The 18,564-nt window shown below is 45.0% G+C and overlaps 1 protein-coding gene across 3 annotated transcripts; it reads left to right on the top strand.

Annotated features, from left to right (window-relative positions):
* The first annotated feature begins 3,830 nt into the window (after positions 1-3,830).
* MAPRE1 (microtubule associated protein RP/EB family member 1) lies at positions 3,831-13,393 on the top strand. 3 transcript variants are annotated; one of them, XM_065414203.1, is made up of 7 exons: positions 3,831-3,900; positions 5,217-5,340; positions 8,469-8,614; positions 9,835-10,042; positions 10,637-10,755; positions 11,355-11,507; positions 11,892-13,393. In XM_065414203.1, exons 2-7 carry the CDS (start codon positions 5,220-5,222, stop codon positions 11,946-11,948), a joined length of 804 nt encoding a protein of 267 aa, XP_065270275.1. In that variant the 5' UTR covers positions 3,831-3,900; positions 5,217-5,219; the 3' UTR covers positions 11,949-13,393. The 3 variants fall into 3 exon arrangements, with proteins under 3 accessions (XP_065270275.1, XP_065270277.1, XP_065270276.1); XM_065414205.1 differs by having other exon boundaries at positions 3,837-3,900; positions 5,248-5,340; XM_065414204.1 differs by lacking the exon at positions 3,831-3,900 and adding an exon at positions 4,474-4,557.
* Positions 13,394-18,564: the final 5,171 nt, after the last annotated feature.

Below are 18,564 nucleotides of genomic sequence, written 5' to 3'. Positions count from 1 at the left end.
CCGGTCTGCTTCCCTTCTCCACCTAACCCGATACCCCACTGACTCAACCCGGTCTGCTTCCCTTCCGCTCCCCAGCCAAACCCAGTCCCCTACTGACCCGAACCCAGTCTGCTCCCCAGTACTCGCCAGCCAAACCCGATCCTCCTAGTGACCGAACCCGGTCTGCTCCCCTTGCACTCCCCAACCAAACCCGAACCCCCAGTGACTGAACCCGGTCTGCTCCCCTTCCCCTCCCCAGCCAAACCCGATCCTCCCAGTGACCGACCCCGGTCTGCTCCCCTTGCACTCCCCAACCAAACCCGAACCCCCAGTGACTGAACCCGGTCTGCTCCCCTTCCCCTCCCCAGCCAAACCCGATCCTCCCAGTGACCGAACCTGGTCTGCTCCCCTTCCCCTCCCCAGCCAAACCCGAACCCCCACTGACCGAACCCGGTCTGCTTCCCTTCTCCACCTAACCCGATACCCCACTGACTCAACCCGGTCTGCTTCCCTTCCGCTCCCCAGCCAAACCCAGTCCCCTACTGACCCAAACCCAGTCTGCTCCCCAGTACTCGCCAGCCAAACCCGATCCCCCACTGACCGAACCCAGTCTGCTCCCCTTCCCCTCCCCAGCCAAACCCGATCCTCCTAGTGACCGAACCCGGTCTGCTCCCCTTGCACTCCCCAGCCAACCCCGAACCCCCACTGACCGAACCCGGTCTGCTTCCCCTCCCTACCAAACCCGATCCCCCAGTATGACAGAGTATCTGCCATTCTAATAGTCCGGTGGCACCTTAAAGACTAACAGATTTATTTAGGCACAAGCTTTCCTGGGTAAAAAAACATGCATCTGAAGAAGTGAGGAGTGAAAGTTACAGATGCTGGAATGACACATGACGAGAAGGGAGTTACCTCACAAGTGGAGAACCAGTGTTGACCGGGCCAGTTCAATCAGGGTGGATGTAGTCCACTCCCAATAATAGATGAGGAGGTGTCAATTCCAGGAGAGGCAAAGCTGCTTCTGTTATGAGCCAGCCACTCCCAGTCCCTATTCAATTGATGGTGTTAAATTTGCAAATGAATTTTAGTTCTGCTGTTTCTCTTTGAAGTCTGTTTCTGAAGTTTTTTTGTTCAAGAATAGTGACTTTTAAATCTATTATAGAATGTCCAGGGAGATTGAAGTGTTCACCTACTGGCTTTTGTATGTAACCCTTCCTGATGTCCGATTTGTGTCCATTTATTCTTTTACGTAGAGACTGTCCGGTTTGGCCAATGTACATGGCAGAGGGGCACTGCTGGCACATGATGGCATATATCACATTAGTATACGTGCAGGTGAATGAACCCTTGATGGTGTGGCTGCTGTGGTTGGGTCCTCTGATGGTGTTGCCAGAGTAGATATGGGGACAGAGTAGGCAACGAGGTTTTCTACGGGGATTGGTTCCTGGGTTAGTGTTTCTGTGGTGTGGTGTGTAGTTGCTGACGGACTCCTTGTTGTTTTTGTGGATACAGACTAACACGGCTACCCCCTGATACTTGACACCATGCAAGGCTCTAATTTTATTAATAACAATAATTGGATATTATAAAGGTAGAATAAAATGTAGTAGATTTTGATATGAAAGAATGAAGGACGGAAGTGACAGTGTATTGTGTATAATGTATGTGATTTATTTTAAGATCAATGCTATGTTGTGCAAAGTGAAAACAATAACAATGTCAACACTGTCAGGTTATTCATTTATTTTTATTAAATATGTAGACTAAATAATGAAATTAATAAATTTTCAAGCCAAACGTGTATTAAGTCTAATGAACAATGCCATATTATGTAGTATTCATTTTTTAAAGTTTATAATAAGCGATGTTCCGGGGGGAGGGGAGAGGATGGAGGGGGGCGCAAGGTGGAAGTTTCGCCTAGGGCGCAAAATATCCTTGCACCGGCCCTGCGTGTTAGTCTGTATCAGCAAAAAGAACAGGAGTACTTGTGGCACCTTAGAGACTAACAAATTTATTTGGGCATAAGCTTTCGTGGGCTAAAACCCACTTTTTCAGATGCATGCAGTGGAAGATACAGTAGGAAAATATATATACACATGAAAAAATGGGTGTTGCCATACCAACTGTAACGAGGGTAATTAATTAAGGTGAGCTATTAGGTGAGCTATTATCAGCAGAAGAAGTAGTGATAATCAGGATCGCCCATTTTCAACCATTGACAAGAAGGTGTGAGTAACAGTAGGGGGCGGAAATAAGCATGGGGAAAACAGTTTTACTTTGTGTAATGACCCATTGACTCCCAGTCTTTATTCAAGCCTAATTTAATGGTGTCCAGTTTGCAAATTAATTCCAATTCTGCAGTTTCTCGTTGGAGTCAGGGCCGGCTCTAGGCACCAGCAAAACAAGCTGGTGCTTGGGTGGCACATTTTTAGGGGCGGCATGGCTGGCGCCAGAATGCCACCCCTAAAAATGTGCCCCGGCCGCCCTAGCTCACCTCCGCTGCTGCCGCTCGCGCACCATGGCGCGCGAAACAGCTGATTCGCACGCCGCTGCTCTCCCTCCCTCCCAGGTTTGAGAGCCTGGGAGGGAGGGGGAGACTCCAAGTGGCCGCGGCGTGTGCGCCGCTTCTCCCCCTCCCTCCTAGGCTTGAGAGCCTGGGGGGAGGAGGCAGGGCTGGGGATTTGGGGAAGGGGCGGAGCTGAGGCGGGGCCGGGGGTGGGGTAAGAAAAAAACGGGGGGGGGGGGTGGTGGCCAAAATTGTTTCTGCTTGGGGTGGCAAAAATCCTAGAGCCGGTCCTGGTTGGAGTCTGTTTTTGAAGTTTTTTTGTTGGAGTAGTATTGCGACTTTGAGGTCTGTAATCGAGTGACCAGGGAGGTTGAAGTGTTCTCCGACTGGTTTTTGAAGTGATGAGCTAAGGGCGGGACGGGCTGGGGGGGCTGTGAGCTGGGGGGAAGCGATGAGCTGGGCACTGGAGGGCAGAGAGGCTGGGGGGAAGCGATAAACTGGGGGTGGGGGGGCAGTGAGCTGGGGGGGAAGTGATGAGCTAAGGGAGGGGCTGGGGGGGCAGCGAGCCGGAGGAGAGGAGGGGCTGGGGGGTGGAGGAGGGGCTGGGGGGAAGTGATGAGCTAAGGGGGGGCGTAGGAGGGGCTGGGGGGCAGTGAGCCGGGGGGAGAGGAGGAAGCGATAAGCTGAGGGCGGGAAGGTGGAGGAGGGGCTGGGGGGCAGTGAGCTGGGGGGGGAAGTGATGAGCTAAGGGGGGGCGGGGGGGCAGTGAGCTGGGGGGAAGTGAGCCAGGGGAGAGGAGGAGTAGGGGGCAGAGGGGCTGGGGGAAGCGATAAACTGAGGGTGTGGGGGCCGGGGGGGGAGTGATAAGCTGAGGGCGGGGGGGGTGGAGGAGGGGCTGGGGGGCAGTGAGCTGGGGGGGAAGTGATGAGCTAAGGGGGGGGCGGAGGAGGGGCTGGGGGGCAGTGAGCCAGGGGAGAGGAGGGATAGGGGACAGAAGGGCGGAGGGGGGCTGCGGGGCAGTGGGGTGGGGGGGCAGCGAGCCGGGGGGGAAGTGATGCGCTAAGGGCGGAGGAGGGGCCGGGGATGACCCCGGAAGGGGGCGGAGTCTGGCAAGGTAGCCCGACCCCACCGATCCTCTGACATCAACGAGGGGGCGTGGCTAAATAATATTACGTGACCCAAAAAGGAGGCCGTGCGGCGCCTTAGCAACGAGGGCTCGGCTCCGCCCCTTAGTAACCACTTCCCTCCTCGCCCCGCCCCGCCCCGCCCCAACGTGAGGAAAGGTGACAAGCGACGCTCGCTGTAACGGACGCCGGGTGGTGACGCGAGCACGTACGGTGCGCGTGACGTGCTGCTCCCGGGCAGGCGGGCGGGGCCGGTTTGAACGCGGAGGAGACGGGGCAGAGCGGGGGCAGGTAACGGACTCGGGGGCCGCGCGGAGGTGGCGGGCGGGATGGGCCCCTGGCCTGGGGGGGGCCGGCAGGGGCCGAGCCTGGGGGGCTTGGTAGGGGAGGGGCCGGCAGGCTGTGAGGGACCGGCACGAGGCCCGGGGGTGGGGCGGGGCGGAGCGGAGCCGGGCCGGGGGCGCTGCCTGAGGCGCCCCCACCCGCGCCGGGCCGGCCTGGCCTGTGGGGGCAGCTGCTCCGCTCCCAGGACACGCGTGTCGCCGCCCAGCGGGCAGGGCGGGGGGGGGGCTGCGGCCGCGTGAGGCGCCCAGTCGGGGGGGCTGCAGTGGCCGGGCCCTGCGGGGGGCGGTGTGGGGCCCTCCGCCGCTTTCTCTGCAGGCTGCCCGGGGGCCCCGCGCCGTGGGCTGAGAGGTGAGAAATGGGCGGGGGGGGGGCGCTAGCTGTGCCCTTCCCTAGGGTGGGACTGCGGGGTAGTTCCAGGGGTGACTGACCCACGGGGGAACTAGTAGCTGGTCCCAGTGAGCATCTCCCCGACACGGACGTGCTGCCTTTCTGGTCTGGAAAACGAGTCCCGCTCCGGCGGCCCTGCAGGGCGGGGGGGAGCACCAATTACATCACGTGTCAGGCTGAAAAAGAGACTCTGAGCGGCTCTTGCTTTTTGCTGAGGTGACTTCCCTGAGGGTTTGTATTGGGAAACTCGAGGGTGGCTACTGCTTAGAGAGGTTGCTGGTGAGCAGCTTCTCTGAACAGCGGTTTTATATTCTGTGGAATGGTTTAGTGGCCTCAGCCCTCGGGAGTGCACACCATATAATCCACTGGGAAACCTGCCTAGTAGTATCCGAAGAAGTGGGTTGTAGCCCACGAAAGCTTATGCTCTAATAAATTTGTTAGTCTCTAAGGTGCCACAAGTACTCCTGTTATTTTTGCGGATACAGACTAACACGGCTGCTACTCTGAAACCTAGTAGTATAGTGGACTATCCTTTTGGGCAGTCTTAGGGGAGATGGACAAGAGGACTGAACCAGCTCATTACAGAGATGGTTCCTTTAGGTCAGGGTGGAAGCATACTAGGGGAAGTTTGGGTTGCCACTACCTGATGGCATGTCTTTCACAAAATACTAAACCAACTCCTGTCTGCTTCTGATGATGTGAGGTACTTCCAGCAGCTAGTTCTGTTACCTGGCAGTGTTAGAATCTGCTCTCTGTAGCAACAGGAGGGTGTAAATCCGGGTGTACACTACTGTTCTAATGAGTCAAGTCTGTAGCGGATCGTATTCTAACCATACTTTAGTATGAAACTTTCATCTGTGGTTTCTATCTTTCAGAAAATGGCAGTTAATGTGTATTCTACTTCAGTGACCAGTGATAACTTGAGTCGACATGACATGCTTGCCTGGATCAACGAGTCTTTGCAGTTGAACCAGACAAAGATTGAACACCTGTGCTCGGGTAAGGGGGCTGACAGGGCACTACTAGGGGTTTTAAGAGCATCTCTCTGATGGTTACTATCAAAAGGTTAATAAGTGTGCAAAGTAACTGACTGCAAGTATACAAAATATAGTAGTCTGTCACTGGATCTTGCTTGATTTGAGACTTGCCAACCCTGAATCCCAAACTATAGCTCCTAGTTGTGAGTACAAAGGATTGCTTCTATAGCTTTGTGGAACCTGAAGACTTGTACACTCTACTCTTGCCTTAGAACATAGGCAATTTAGCGGAAAGTTCAAGGCTATTTCTTTTGACAACAGCGCTAAAGCTGGAAATTGTAAAACATGGTTATGATACGCCTCTACACTGCCATAACTACAGGGTTGGTTAAAATCCTAGTATAGACAAATCCATAGTCAGAGTTAATCTGTCACTTTGCATTATAACTTGCCTGCATTTAATGTGAAAGGTGTATTTTAAGATACAGGACAAAAGTTCAGGGAAGGGAGACTAAAGTAATATCATTGGTGTGGAGAGGGGAAGTTTCCTGGGAGAAACTGAATTCTAAAGAAGGAATTGAAATGGCTTTCATGGACAGGAAGTAGACTTTCCAAGCATCTTTCCATGTCAACACAAGAGAAAGATGGAAACTAGATTGTGGCCACTGTTTATAAATGTTGGTGGTGACTGACTTCTCTGAACAGCTGGTTACTAAAAAGATGAAAAGAAAAGTAAGGTGGGAAGCTTGGGAGGAGCTTAAGGATTGAACTGGGACAGCAGATGGATAGGACTTTGAAGGTGAGGTCAAGGAGCTCTAACTTAATGTGGTAAGGAGGCAAAGCCAACAAGGGGATTTGAGGTGATATAGTTGGAGTTGAGAGGATTTTGATATGGTGGTGTTTTGGATAGACTTGGATGGGGAGAGAAGGGTTATGGTACTGAAGAGTCACATTTTAAAGGAATTAGTTCTGGAAATTGAAACAAAAGGGTGTCTTTTGATGCTGATAAAAATGAAGTAACAGACCTCAAGACAGGATATGGGGAAGGGAAAAAGAGTTGAAGACTAAACCAAGGTTGTGAGCATGGGACACAGGAAAGGTAGTGGTAGGTAGATAAGGAAGGTGGAGAGGATCAGCAGAAAATAGTTCAGTTCTAGGAGGTGAGTTTGAGACCGTGGCAGGACATTCAGTAGGTGTGAAACATGAAATTTCCTGATTTGACAAAGGAGGGGGAGAAGTTGAGGTACATTTGGGAATTGTCAGCAGAGTTTGTGGCTGAATCCATGGAAGCAAACTATTACAGAGAAGCAGAAAGGAGAATGAGGTGCTATTAATAAGATGCTGCAGAAATGGTCAGCAAGGGTAGAAAGAACCAAAAGTACAGAGTTACAAGAACCAAAGAGTTGAGTTACCCAGTGTCCAAGGTTTTAAATCCGAATAAGAATAAAGACTTTTGGATTGCTGGTGACTTTCATTTAGGACCAGAAGATTTGGAACTCCATGAGAACTTCGCCCTGGGGAGTGAGAGAACCTACATCAGCTTCTGCAGAAGCTTTATTTATTTTTAAAGGTCTTAGATCCTACCACTCACAGTTGCAAAGAAAAACTTTCAAATGCATACTTGCTATAAACTGCGTAGTGTCACTTTCCAGTGTCTGCAGACAGACCTCTCCACTGCTGCTGCTCATTTCTCTACAGAGTGAAATAAGCAAGATGAAACAGCTTCACTGCTGTTCGATGAAAACTGATTGGTCGTGTCAACTTCCTGGGGAATGTCATGAACAGCAGAGGCAGACACTGGAGTTATTCACTGAATAGGAGGAAAAGATGCTGGAGGGTTCAATTGCAGACACTTCTTTCCTATCTTAATTTGCACTATCAGGAGGCTATGGAGAAGGGAGAAGAAGCTCTTTTCCAATAACAGGAGGAGACAGTGGGAGCTCCCAAGCAGGAACAGCACCCTGATTGAATTTCCTGCATTCTCCACCTTCCTAACAGCTGCAGGTGGCATGACAAGACCACACATTAGGACTAAAGGCAAAAGGGAATTTGGAATTCTATGTTCTTGGCAGTTAAACAGACTTCTTACAAACTTTCCACAAAAGTGTACCACCTGTCTTAGTATGACAGTTCAGGGTGTTTGGCTTCTGTTGCCACCAGTGAATGTGGACATGGACTCCTCTGGTATGTCAGGAAAAAAAATAACCCCTCTAAGTTATGCCACAAACATGGTAGGTGCCTGAACTGTTCTAGCTAGTTAACCTTCGAAACCTATTACTAAATACATATTACCTCTGCAGCCAACAATAAGGGCTGGAAACTTTTTTTTTTAATTAAAATCTTTGCAGAATCTAAGTTAATACTTAATGGGGAAAGATTTCTATTTTTTTCTTGGTGAGTGGCTTTCCCCCCCTCTCCCCCCCCTTGCAAGTTCTAATTGTAGTTATGGAGGGACTGGAAGGGAATGAGAGGTCTTTGAGGTGGGTGGAATGAAGCACTGGCTTTTTTGTTACTTTTATTATGTCTGGATTTTTGTTAGGGAGTGAGGATTGATATGGCCTTTTAACTCCCAGGGCACCAAGGGCTATGGATAAGTGCTGTTTGTTTTATTTATTTATTCTAATTTCTAAAATTATTTTTAATTTATTCACTAGGTAGAGAACCACGTTTTCTTGCCTAGCTGAATATGACAGGTTATCTATCCCACGCAACCCCACTGAGTTTATTGTTGCAGGCATGTCATGGCGCAGATCTTAGTTACATGTCCAACTAGTATGCTCACCCAGTGAATTATGGAGGCAATGTTATAAGGGTTCAAATCATAACAGGGACCATCTTATATCCTTCATATTTCCTCTCTCTTGCAGTGAATAGTCTGCCCAGAAGTCTCTGCTTCTGACTGACTGAATAAGATGATGTAGCCATGTTGGTCCCAGGATATTAGACAAGGTGGGTGAGGTCATGTCTTTTATTGGACCAACTTCTGTTGATGAAAGAGACAAGCTTCTGAGCTCCACCTGAAGAAGAGTTCTGTGTAGCTTGAAAGCTTCTCTCTTTCACCAAAAGAAGTTGGTCCAGTAAAAGATATTACCTCTCCCAACTTCTCTTGGTATAAGATGGCTTATGGAAACATTCTGTTTTTCTTGGCAGGTGCTGCCTACTGTCAATTTCTGGACATGCTCTTCCCTGGTTCTGTAGCACTCAAGAAAGTGAAATTTCAAGCAAAGTTGGAACATGAATACATTCAAAACTTCAAGATTCTACAAGCAGGTTTTAAGCGAATGGGTGTTGACAAAGTAAGCTGGAATTGTATTTGGTTCTCCTTGCACTTGGGTGCATGCAATTTAGTTTCAGGTTATCAGTACTGCCAACTGCACAGCTGTATGAACCCTATGGCTTAGACCTGGATTTCTGTTTACATCTGGGTGTCTGCCAATCATCAGCTTAGATGAAGCACTTACCCTTCCAACTTCCCCAAATTGGAAATTGAGCTGCTAGGTTTGGATTTCTGGCTCTTACTAACTGAATGAGTTTCACTACCTGAAACATACATGCTTATTTACAGACTACTGTTACAACTCTTCTGAGGTACTGCAGTAGAGCTTCCTGCTCTGTTTGTGCCAGACATGTGGCCATAACCAATTGGTATGGTAATCCCAAGGACTGCAAGTTTTACTTCTTCCCACAAATTCCAAGCGGCTGTAGAGTAGACATGTGAAAGTGGTGCTTCACAGTTTGAATAACCTTTGTTTTCATGGAAAGTGAAGTTTATTCCTGTAACGGGTACTGCATAGCAATATCAGTACAAGGTTTCAGTATTCACATTTCAATGTTCTCTTATTTTGAGGGAACCTCATCTAAGGGTGAATAGATAGGTGCACTGAATGGATATAGAGAATGGGCTAAGACTACTATTTAGTGTGACAACTGCATTAGTTTGTGCAGTTCTTGTCTAGTAAGAACTGGGCTGGACTGCTATGTCTCAAATCACTGAATAACCATCAGATGGCTAGCCTTGGTCATTGCCCATTTGGACTGACCTCATACTTGTTGTCTATAGGCAAAAGGTTTTTAATAATTCTCTGGCTTTTTTCTCGCGAGGTGGGGTGGGGGAGAGAGGAACCCCCCAAAACTGGGTGTTGAGTGTGTGTGGAGGTGGGCCAACAAGTGAGACTTGGAATGAAGTTACGATATTAGAGTAGGGAGAGATGGATGGACTTCAGCAGAGGAGGAGCAAATTTGACATTGGAACTCATTGCAGAAATTCTTATTGCTTAATGGTATAAGATGTGATAGTCGCCACTTAACTTTAAGGGTCCAACTATCTCCCCATTCCAACTAGTGGAGAAAAATCTTTGACCACTCCTGTGTTTAAATACATAAGAGAAATCCTCCCTGGACTTGGACTACAAATTGCATTTACACAATCCTGAGCACAATCTGACTTTGTAGAGCTTGCTCTTTACTCTCAGAATGTTTCCCTCTGTTTAACCAGCTTTATTTTCCCCTCCCCCAGATAATTCCTGTGGACAAATTAGTGAAAGGAAAATTTCAGGACAATTTTGAATTTGTTCAGTGGTTCAAAAAATTTTTTGATGCAAACTATGATGGGAAAGAGTATGACCCTGTTGCGGCTCGACAAGGCCAAGAAACAGCTACAGCACCTACCCTTGTTGCTCCAGTACTGAACAAACCCAAGAAAGCTCTCAGTTCCGGCAGTGCAGGTAAAGGAAACATTGAAGGTCTTCTGAAAGTCTTTCTAATTGATAAGAGCTTCAATAACCTAAATAGCAAAACTGACTCATTGCTTAATTTCAGTGCATTAAATTGTGGTAGTTTCATAGCTTTCTTCTATTTCACAAAGATTCCAGTCTCTCAAAACACAGAATCAAATCATGATACGTATGCCTGAGATCACACTATAGTGCTAAACTTCTTATCTCATGGAGGCTAGGAAGCTCTTTTCCATGTGAGACACTTAATCTGTTGGTTTGGCATGGCAGGCATCTTCAAGTCAGATAGTGTGTAACCATTAGAATTGCTATACCTCTTCTAGATGACAGTTACCTGGGAGCCACAGAAATGAAGGCTGCAAGAACAGATGCTTCTTCCTTAAAGAAAATGGCGATGATTGGTACCAACACCCTTGCCAGGGAGAAGGGACACTTCACATGGGGAGCTTGGGGCATTTCTTGCTACATTACACTGGCTTTCAAATTCTTCACTGTTCTATCTAAGCATGGATGGAAATAACTCCTATGGGGACTTGGTTCTAAAAATGCTTAGGCTAAGAATTAACACTGCATCTTACCTTCTAGCTCCTCAGAGGCCCATTGTTACTCAGAGAACCACAGCAGCTCCTAAAACTGGCACTGGAATGGTTAAAAAGGCTCCTGTAGGAATAGTAGAGGATGAATCAGCAGAGCTGATCCAGCAGGTGAGTGTTAAACCTGTGGACTGTCAGGTTAAGTGAAAGTGCTTTAGATTAATCTACACGAATCTTTAAGTTAAGAAATGACTGGGTCTTGGAAATTTAGCAAATAATTCAAATTCCTTTTGCAACATGGCATACACACACACTAACTTAAATCCATTACATGCTGATACTTCATCCTGCAGTGCTGTTGCAGACATCTAGCGGCATTGCAGTTAAACTATGAACGGCTGCTGCTATGCTGCAGTAGTCAGTGTGAGATGTCATGGGTCACACTCTTATAAGCTAAACTGACCTCATGTAAATGGTAATTTAGCCTCTAAAAGAATAAGCCCTGCAGATGGTTGGGTTTTTATCTGTGTGAAGTAGTGATCCCTTAACATTTGCAAAGAGGACCACCCCTTATGTGAATTGGATGTCTAGCACAGAAATAGAACATATAAGCTAAACTGAATGTCAGTAATAAACCAATGCAGTTCTTGATTATGCCCAAAGTGCTCTCATACATCACAAAAATCTGCTTTTTTTTGTGAACTATGAGAATCTTGCTTTGTGGACTTCTCTCTGGTGGAGAAATGATCATGTGTGACTCTCTTTGGCAGATCAATGTATTGAAACTTACTGTTGAAGATCTGGAGAAGGAGAGGGACTTCTACTTTGGCAAACTGAGAAATATCGAATTGATCTGCCAAGAGAATGAAGGGGAGAGTGATCCAGTGTTGCAGAGGATTGTGGAAATTCTTTATGCAACAGATGTAAGTCTGCCTTTACATAAATACTAGTTGGCAAGCAGGCGAATTTTCTCTAACTAGAAGTCTTCCATGAGGCCAGTGCCCAATCTTGCTTTCTTCTATGTGCTTTGGGGCAGGCATCTTTTGTACTAAAGCTCTAGATAGTATCCTTGTGGTTACGCCGGAGATTGTCTGAATAGAAAACTACTTGAAATTTCGTGACAACTGGATCCAAGATTTGAGAGGGAAAATCTTTCTAGTATCATAACTGGTCTTTCATAAGTGAATGTATACCTCCTTGACAGTATCCCAAGTAAAACTGCAGGGAAGGGTATGTGCAACCAGCTGGATCAGTGGGCCTGATTTGACATCTGCTTCCATTAATACAGTCTTTCTTTCCCCCTTCAGGAAGGCTTTGTGATACCTGACGAAGGAGCACCACAAGAGGAACAAGAAGAGTATTAACAGTCCATATACTGTACCAGCAGAGCAGGAACATCAGAATTCTTTGCCCCAAATCATGTGCTTAACTGTAAAATACTCCATTTTATTATTCTTAGAGGACTCACTGGTTTCTTTTCATAAGCAAAAAGTACCTCTTCTTAAAGTGCACTTTGCAGAAGTTTTACTCTTTTCCAATGGGTTTGAGTTAGGAGCTCTTTTTCACTTCGTAGCAGAACAGTATTAACATCTAGTTGGTATATTTAGGGAATAAGGTTGAATATTTTGAAGCTTGCTGCGGAATTGTTTGGTTGCTGGTAAAACATTGGTTTGTGGAAAGTCTTTTCTTCTGTACCTTACTGAGGTGGAGTGTAATAGAGAAACTAAACACTGACTCACAGAAAGATTGCGTTAATGTGAAATTGCAGCAGAGAACTTTTAATAAAAATGCCTTAAGAGTATTTAAAATATGCTTCCATATGCCAAATTATAAAGTAATGTGACAGGAGATTTTATGTGCTTCATACTGGGGTTAGAAAGTGTCTAACTTACACTGCTGTCTGGGAGGCCTTGTGCGGCAATGTGACTATTCAAAAGGGGCTAGTAAAATAAAACTCCATCCCTGTGTAAAGCCGCTCACTAAGTTGTTAGTTCTCAATGACAAAATAGGCCTTAATGTTGCCTGTCATAAGATTGGAGGGAGTATGAAGAGCTCAGACAAACGTGTACAAATTACCTTGAGTGCTAAATCCTTCTCTGGCATTGTGGCTAACAACTTTGCCAAACTCGTGTACTATATTTTCTGAGAAATAACATGGATCTAGTCGTATTGCCTAGAAGGTTCTTCAAAAGTTTCTCACTTCACTCTCTGGATCATTTTTCTACTTGTCCTGTCTCCTTCTATTTTTGTGGTGTCCTTTCTGGTATGTTTGTTTCTGGTTTCCTCTTCTCTCCCCCATCCTAGAGTACTGGTTAAACCAATGGATCTAACAGAACTTGCGTTATGCAAGTGTCTCGGTTGTATTAAAGGGAGTGAGTGGGTTGAGGATATACCTATTTTGTGCCTGTTGGGAAGTCTTCCTCAGCCCTTGGTGTATCTTAATAGTGATATTTGCCAGTACAGTAACCTTCTGGGGACAAAACAAATATGTTAGCTAATAGAAAAGCTAATGTTGTTGCAGAAAATACAGTACCCAGACTAACTTTAATATTAATATTTAAGATACTTTATTCTTGAACTGTCCCTTCCTTTGCTATCAAGTTCCTCTCATTGCTGTTTGTGTTTGGCAAGATCCCACAGGACATCTGATCCACCCACACTGAGTCTGATCAGTCCTGATATGCTTGTATGCATTGGTTTCTGGTTGTAGCTTGTCCTAAAATGTGTGTAGCAGGCGAGCATTTTATGGTAACTGTTGTGTACTGCATGAATCTTTGTGAAATTCAGAGGAAAACCCAATTTCAGTGAATGCCAAAAAAAAAAAAAAAAGCAAGTAACTAGCCATTGTTTAAAATTCCAGTGGTGCTATTTCTCTTGTGGCCTTCTAGACTTTTGTTGCCCTAAAATTCCATTTTACTGAAAAACCATATTCCACCTGGATTTTTCTTGACGGGTTTTTTCTACTTTAAGCCGTTTCTAAATAAAGTTCTGTATTTCAAGAGTGTCATGTCTGCTGGAGTCGTCATGTTCTGGGGATATGATTAGATTAAGCAAAGGATCCTGGTATTTTCAGTCTGAAGCTACACAACTTGCAACATTGGCCTTCATCCTCAAATCATAGCTCCATTCCTTGCTCAAATTACTGCTGCATTAATTTTTCTTGGGGCTCCCCTGTATTCTGTTGGGAGAGAACTTCTTTTGGTATCTTAAGCTTACAGTGAATACAAATCATAGTTGGACTGTAGGCTTCCCCTTCCTTTGGTGTAATGTAGTGGTGCAGTGTAACAGCAACATTGGTCTGTTTCTTTGTATCTGACTTGTGAAGTCTAATGCATTGCATTACTAGAACACCAAAGTTAAAAGAATACCATGTTTTTGACCTTAGGTTCTGTCACCAGCCTCTCTGAGCAAACATAATATCTTGTAACTTAGTCATCTTGTTAAGCTTGCCGTAAGTTTCAGTGAGCCAAGCCTTAATGTTAGACAAGAACTAACTAGCTTCTGCAGAAACAAATGCTAATGTGTCATGTCTAGCCTTTTAAAAGTTCGGATAAATCCCCCAAAGTCTTGCCAGTATTCATGCTGGCAAACTTTGGAATGGTCCATCGAGGTCTTAGCCTAAGGAATAGTTATTGATGGCAACAAAACTAGTACTGCAGTGTGAAAGTGCATTGGTAAAATGGGGTTTTGATGCACATAAAATCTTCTCTACCATTACTTATTTGGTATGAGGTCAAAAACTTACTATCTTTCAACTTTTGATAAGTGTGTCCATCACTCTGTTATCCTTTCTGCATACTCAAGGTAAAGTAGCAACATGTGGCTTGTGGGACCTGCCTGCCGTGGGAAATTACATTTTTAGGCTTTCCACATTTTGTGAAGGGTCAGCTACGTGCTATGGATCATTGGGGTTTCACCTTTGTATCGCAAGATCCCACCTGGTGAGGAGCAAGGATGGATCCAGGTTTACCATGACACTAGATGAGTTGCGCTGTGATCAATTTGACCTCTGCTTCTGCCAAAAGTAAACAAATCTCTTATGCTAAAAAGGAAGGAATGATGGGAATCGTAGAAATAGTACTAGTGCTCCTTGACTACAAAATTGACCACAACTCAATGTGGAAGACTTTGAATCTTGCAAGTCAAAGTCCTGTGAAATTTCAGATTGCTGAATCATTCCCTAATATACCAAGAAATGACAAGTCATAAATAGAATTTGGAAATTCATAATACAGGTAACTTATTTACAAGTTTGTATCATAGACTTTTTGGGCAGTCTTTTATAATTTCCTTGCTGGAAAGCAGATGACCAGAATAAACTTAAAACTCAAGTGACTGCTCTGACCTGGTACAGCATTGGCTGATAGATGTTAAGTGCTTTTCTGCTGGAATGACTATTTCAGAAAACAACCAACCTTTCTTAGATGTAGTTTTATCGGTTATCTGAAACAAACAAAATGGAACAACCAAAAGCTTATATCTGTCTTTCTGTACCCAGGGTGTCTTACAGGTGTGCACTCAGATTTTTTTAACTTAATTGTTCAATCTTTTCAAAATTCCTGGTTTGCAATGACAATTCTTACTGTAACTGTTAAAAGGCTCCAAATAAAAGCCAAGAATTTACATCACTCATTTGTCTATTAATATTTAATGTGACCACTGTTGCACTGACAAATGATATCCTGTTTTTGCTTTTGATGTTAGCACACATAACACGTTTATAGAATTGGCTGAAGTTGAACTAGTACTTGGGGGTCCTCATAGCCTGGTGATTTGAGCACTGCTGGGAGCTAGGAAGTAGTTCTGATCATAGCTCTCTCCCACCTCTACTGTGCTTACTAAGATGGAGCTATATCTCAGAGGGTTTGAGGATGAGCTGGGAATTGTTTGTACAGTGCTCTGACTAAACTGGGTCCTGAAGACTTACATAATTCTAAAGAAAAATGGCACTATGCAATGACCTGTGAATTTCTGAGCTTAGTAATGAAAATTATGCAGCTGTTCCCATCATTAGTGTAAACAGCTCATCTACACTTGTGCAATTAAGAAAAGAACCTTAGCCCGTTGTGCAGGAAACCCTTAAACTGTAGTCAGATTGCTTCTACAGCACTGAAGACATAATGTGTAAGTACTGAAGTCTTCTAATACTGCCCACGCATGGTCTGCAATACATCTACTCTGGCAGAATAGGGCTCTTAAACAGATGCCTGCCATGTGGATTATAGTCTTGTGATACGGAGCAGAGGGTGACAGCAGCCCACCTAGTCATTGTAAGATAAATTTCTACTGCATTTCCGTTAAAAGAGGGTGCCGGTCCCTCTTGGAAATTGCTTGACTTTTTCCAGAGCAGCTTCATTGTATTGTTACAAAAGATGGCAGCAGTTTGTATGTAACTAGGAGCAAACTGAAGTCTTAAATGTCAGAGACCTAAACAAACTGTGATGTGGGTTCCAGAGCAGCATAGCTTAGATGTGATGCTTTCAGCTTAGAATTGCCAGGTATAAAATCATGGCTGAGGGTTTTTTTTTTTCCCTTCTCCCTTGCTGCTTTTTCTTACAAGTTGGGTGGTGTAATTGATTCAAAGATTATTCTCAGAGTTCCATCTTTGAAAGATAACTTAATTTTTCCCTTTGCAGATCATCTTTGGGTTTTGACATATGAAGATTCGAAAGGACTTAAAAACCTGAGCTCTTATCCAGATAAATTATGTGTTGGTGGAGGATCCCTAATGGCCTGTATGCATTCTACTGCTTTTCTCCCTTCCCTGGTTATAGGATTCTTCTCAGGATTAGTGCAGTGTCTGTGTCTTGTTCTCCCTGTGTTATGGTGGAAGAGCTTTATGAAAGGTGGTGGTCTAGCAACACCTCTTGCTCATTAACAATTCCTGTGAAGTTAGGATGGGAGTTCTTTGGGATGGGAGTTAGGACTGGTGCTTGGGGGCCTATGATTGGATTCCGCAGCCACTTCTTTTATTAGATGGGGGTAGTTTCTGCCAGCTGTGATGACCGAATAGAAAGTTCTCTGCTTCCTTTACCATGGTGGCATATTCCTATGAAAAGCCTTTGTGCTGTTATTGGATGGGTTCAGGGCATACTTTGTCCCCCTGACATCCTCACTTTCTTTTTATGGGCTTCATTTCCTGATTCTCAATGGTGAACCTTGGTGATCTTCCTGCCCTGAGAGGAGGAAGCTTGATGTTAGTGGTCATCTGGTGATCCTACTGTTCTATTGACTTGTTAGCCCTTTGGTCTCACAGCTGGGCAGTTTTTCTTCCTAGTGTGTGTTGAAAACTTAGGATAAAACACGTACACAGACCAGTTGGCTTTAGGGGTTCATTCCTAAGAATGGTCTGACCCAGTATGCCCAATGGTCCATGTAGCCCATTATCCTGTCTTCTGACAGGGGCCAGTGCCAGATGCTTCACAGGGAATGAACAAAACATGGACATTCAATAGAGTGATCCATCCCCTGTCATCCAGTCCCAGCTTCTGGCAAACAGAGGTTATGGACACTATCCCTGCCCATCCTGGCTAATAGCCATTGATGGACCTATCCTCCATGAATTTCAGTTCTTTTTTTGAACCCTGTTATAGTCTTGGCCTTCACAATATCCTCTGGCAAAGAGTTCCACAGGTTGACTGCGTTGTGTGAAGAAATACTTCCTTTTGTTTGTTTTAAACCTGCTGCTTATTAATTTCATTTGGTGACCCCTAGTTCTTGTGTTATGAGAATGAGTAAATAACACTTATTTACTTTCTCCACACCAGTCATGATTTTATTAGACCTCAATCATATCCCCCCTTTGCAGTCTCTTTTCCAAGCTGAAAAGTCCCAGTCTTATTAATCTCTCCTCATATGGAGAGATTCCATACCTCTAATCATTTTTGTTGCCCTTTTCTGAACCTTTTCCAATTCCAATATATCTGCAGACAGTATTCAAGATGTAGGTGTATCATGGATTTATATAGAGGCAATAAGATATGTCTTCTTATCTATCCCTTTCTTAATAATGCCCAACTTTCTGCTTGCCTTTTTGACGGCCGCTCCACAGTGAGTGGATGTTTTCAGAGAACTAGCCACAATGACTCCAAAATCTTTCTTGAGTGGTAACAGCTAATTTAGACCCCATCATTTTATATGTATAGTTGAGATTGTTTTCCAATGTATGTTCTCTGCACCTATCAACTTTGAATTTCATCTGCCGTTTTGTTGCCAAGTCACCCAGTTTCATGAGATCCCTTTGTAACTCTTTGCAGTCAGCAGCTACTCAAGATAGTAGTTTTGTATCATCTGTAAACTTTGCCACCTTACTCTTTACCTCCTTTCCCAGATCATGTATGAATATGTTGAACAGTATATTCTCCAGTTGGGATGGGTGAAGACCTTGGTATTTGGTGGTTGGAGCTGGAGAGTGGGATATGTGTGATGTCCTCAATAGCAATACCTACCAAAAATTGGAGAGACCCCGGGTAAAACCTATAGCTTTCATATTAGACAAGGGAATGGGAGGTTTAAAACTCATTTTGGATACCCCTACTTCACTCAAATAGCTGAATTAATAGTTGGAAGAAAAAAATTATTTGTGAAAAGGATGTGGGTGTTGAATCTTTATCTAGAGGCTAAGAACTTCCAAGGCACAAGTCGGTGTTGTCTGAGAGAGGCTTCAACCCAAACAGGTACAAAGCTAAATTTGACCTTCCTGATATTACTAAGGTGAAGGGAAAACCCCTTTGTTTAAGGTTGAAGCAGCCACCATATTTCTACATGGTATAGAAGTAAAATATTGGCACAAACCCATTCTTTGCCTGCAGGCCATCGTGACGTGATCTGGAAGACACTGGTGTTTGTCAGAAGACATGCTTGTCTCTTTAAAGCAATTTTTTCTCAGTCATTTAGTAAGCTTGGCTAGCTTTCAGACAGCAGCCTTTTAAAAATCTGTGTCTGACCTGTCAGGAAATGTAGAAAACAGGAACTGAGGGT

This window comes from Emys orbicularis, chromosome 12 (genome assembly GCF_028017835.1).
Source record: "Emys orbicularis isolate rEmyOrb1 chromosome 12, rEmyOrb1.hap1, whole genome shotgun sequence".
Taxonomy (NCBI): Eukaryota; Metazoa; Chordata; order Testudines; family Emydidae; genus Emys; species Emys orbicularis.
The sequence above is the reverse complement of the archived record's forward strand: the minus strand, read 5'-3'. Positions and strand labels throughout refer to the sequence as shown.

Excerpts from the sequence above, each read along its gene's own strand:
- MAPRE1 (XM_065414203.1), top strand. The coding sequence starts at position 5,220 with ATGGCAGTTAATGTGTATTCTACTTCAGTGACCAGTGATAACTTGAGT. Across the intron at positions 5,341-8,468 it reads GATTGAACACCTGTGCTCGG|GTGCTGCCTACTGTCAATTT; the intron begins GTAAGGGGGCTG and ends TTTTCTTGGCAG. Across the intron at positions 8,615-9,834 it reads AGCGAATGGGTGTTGACAAA|ATAATTCCTGTGGACAAATT; the intron begins GTAAGCTGGAAT and ends CCCCTCCCCCAG.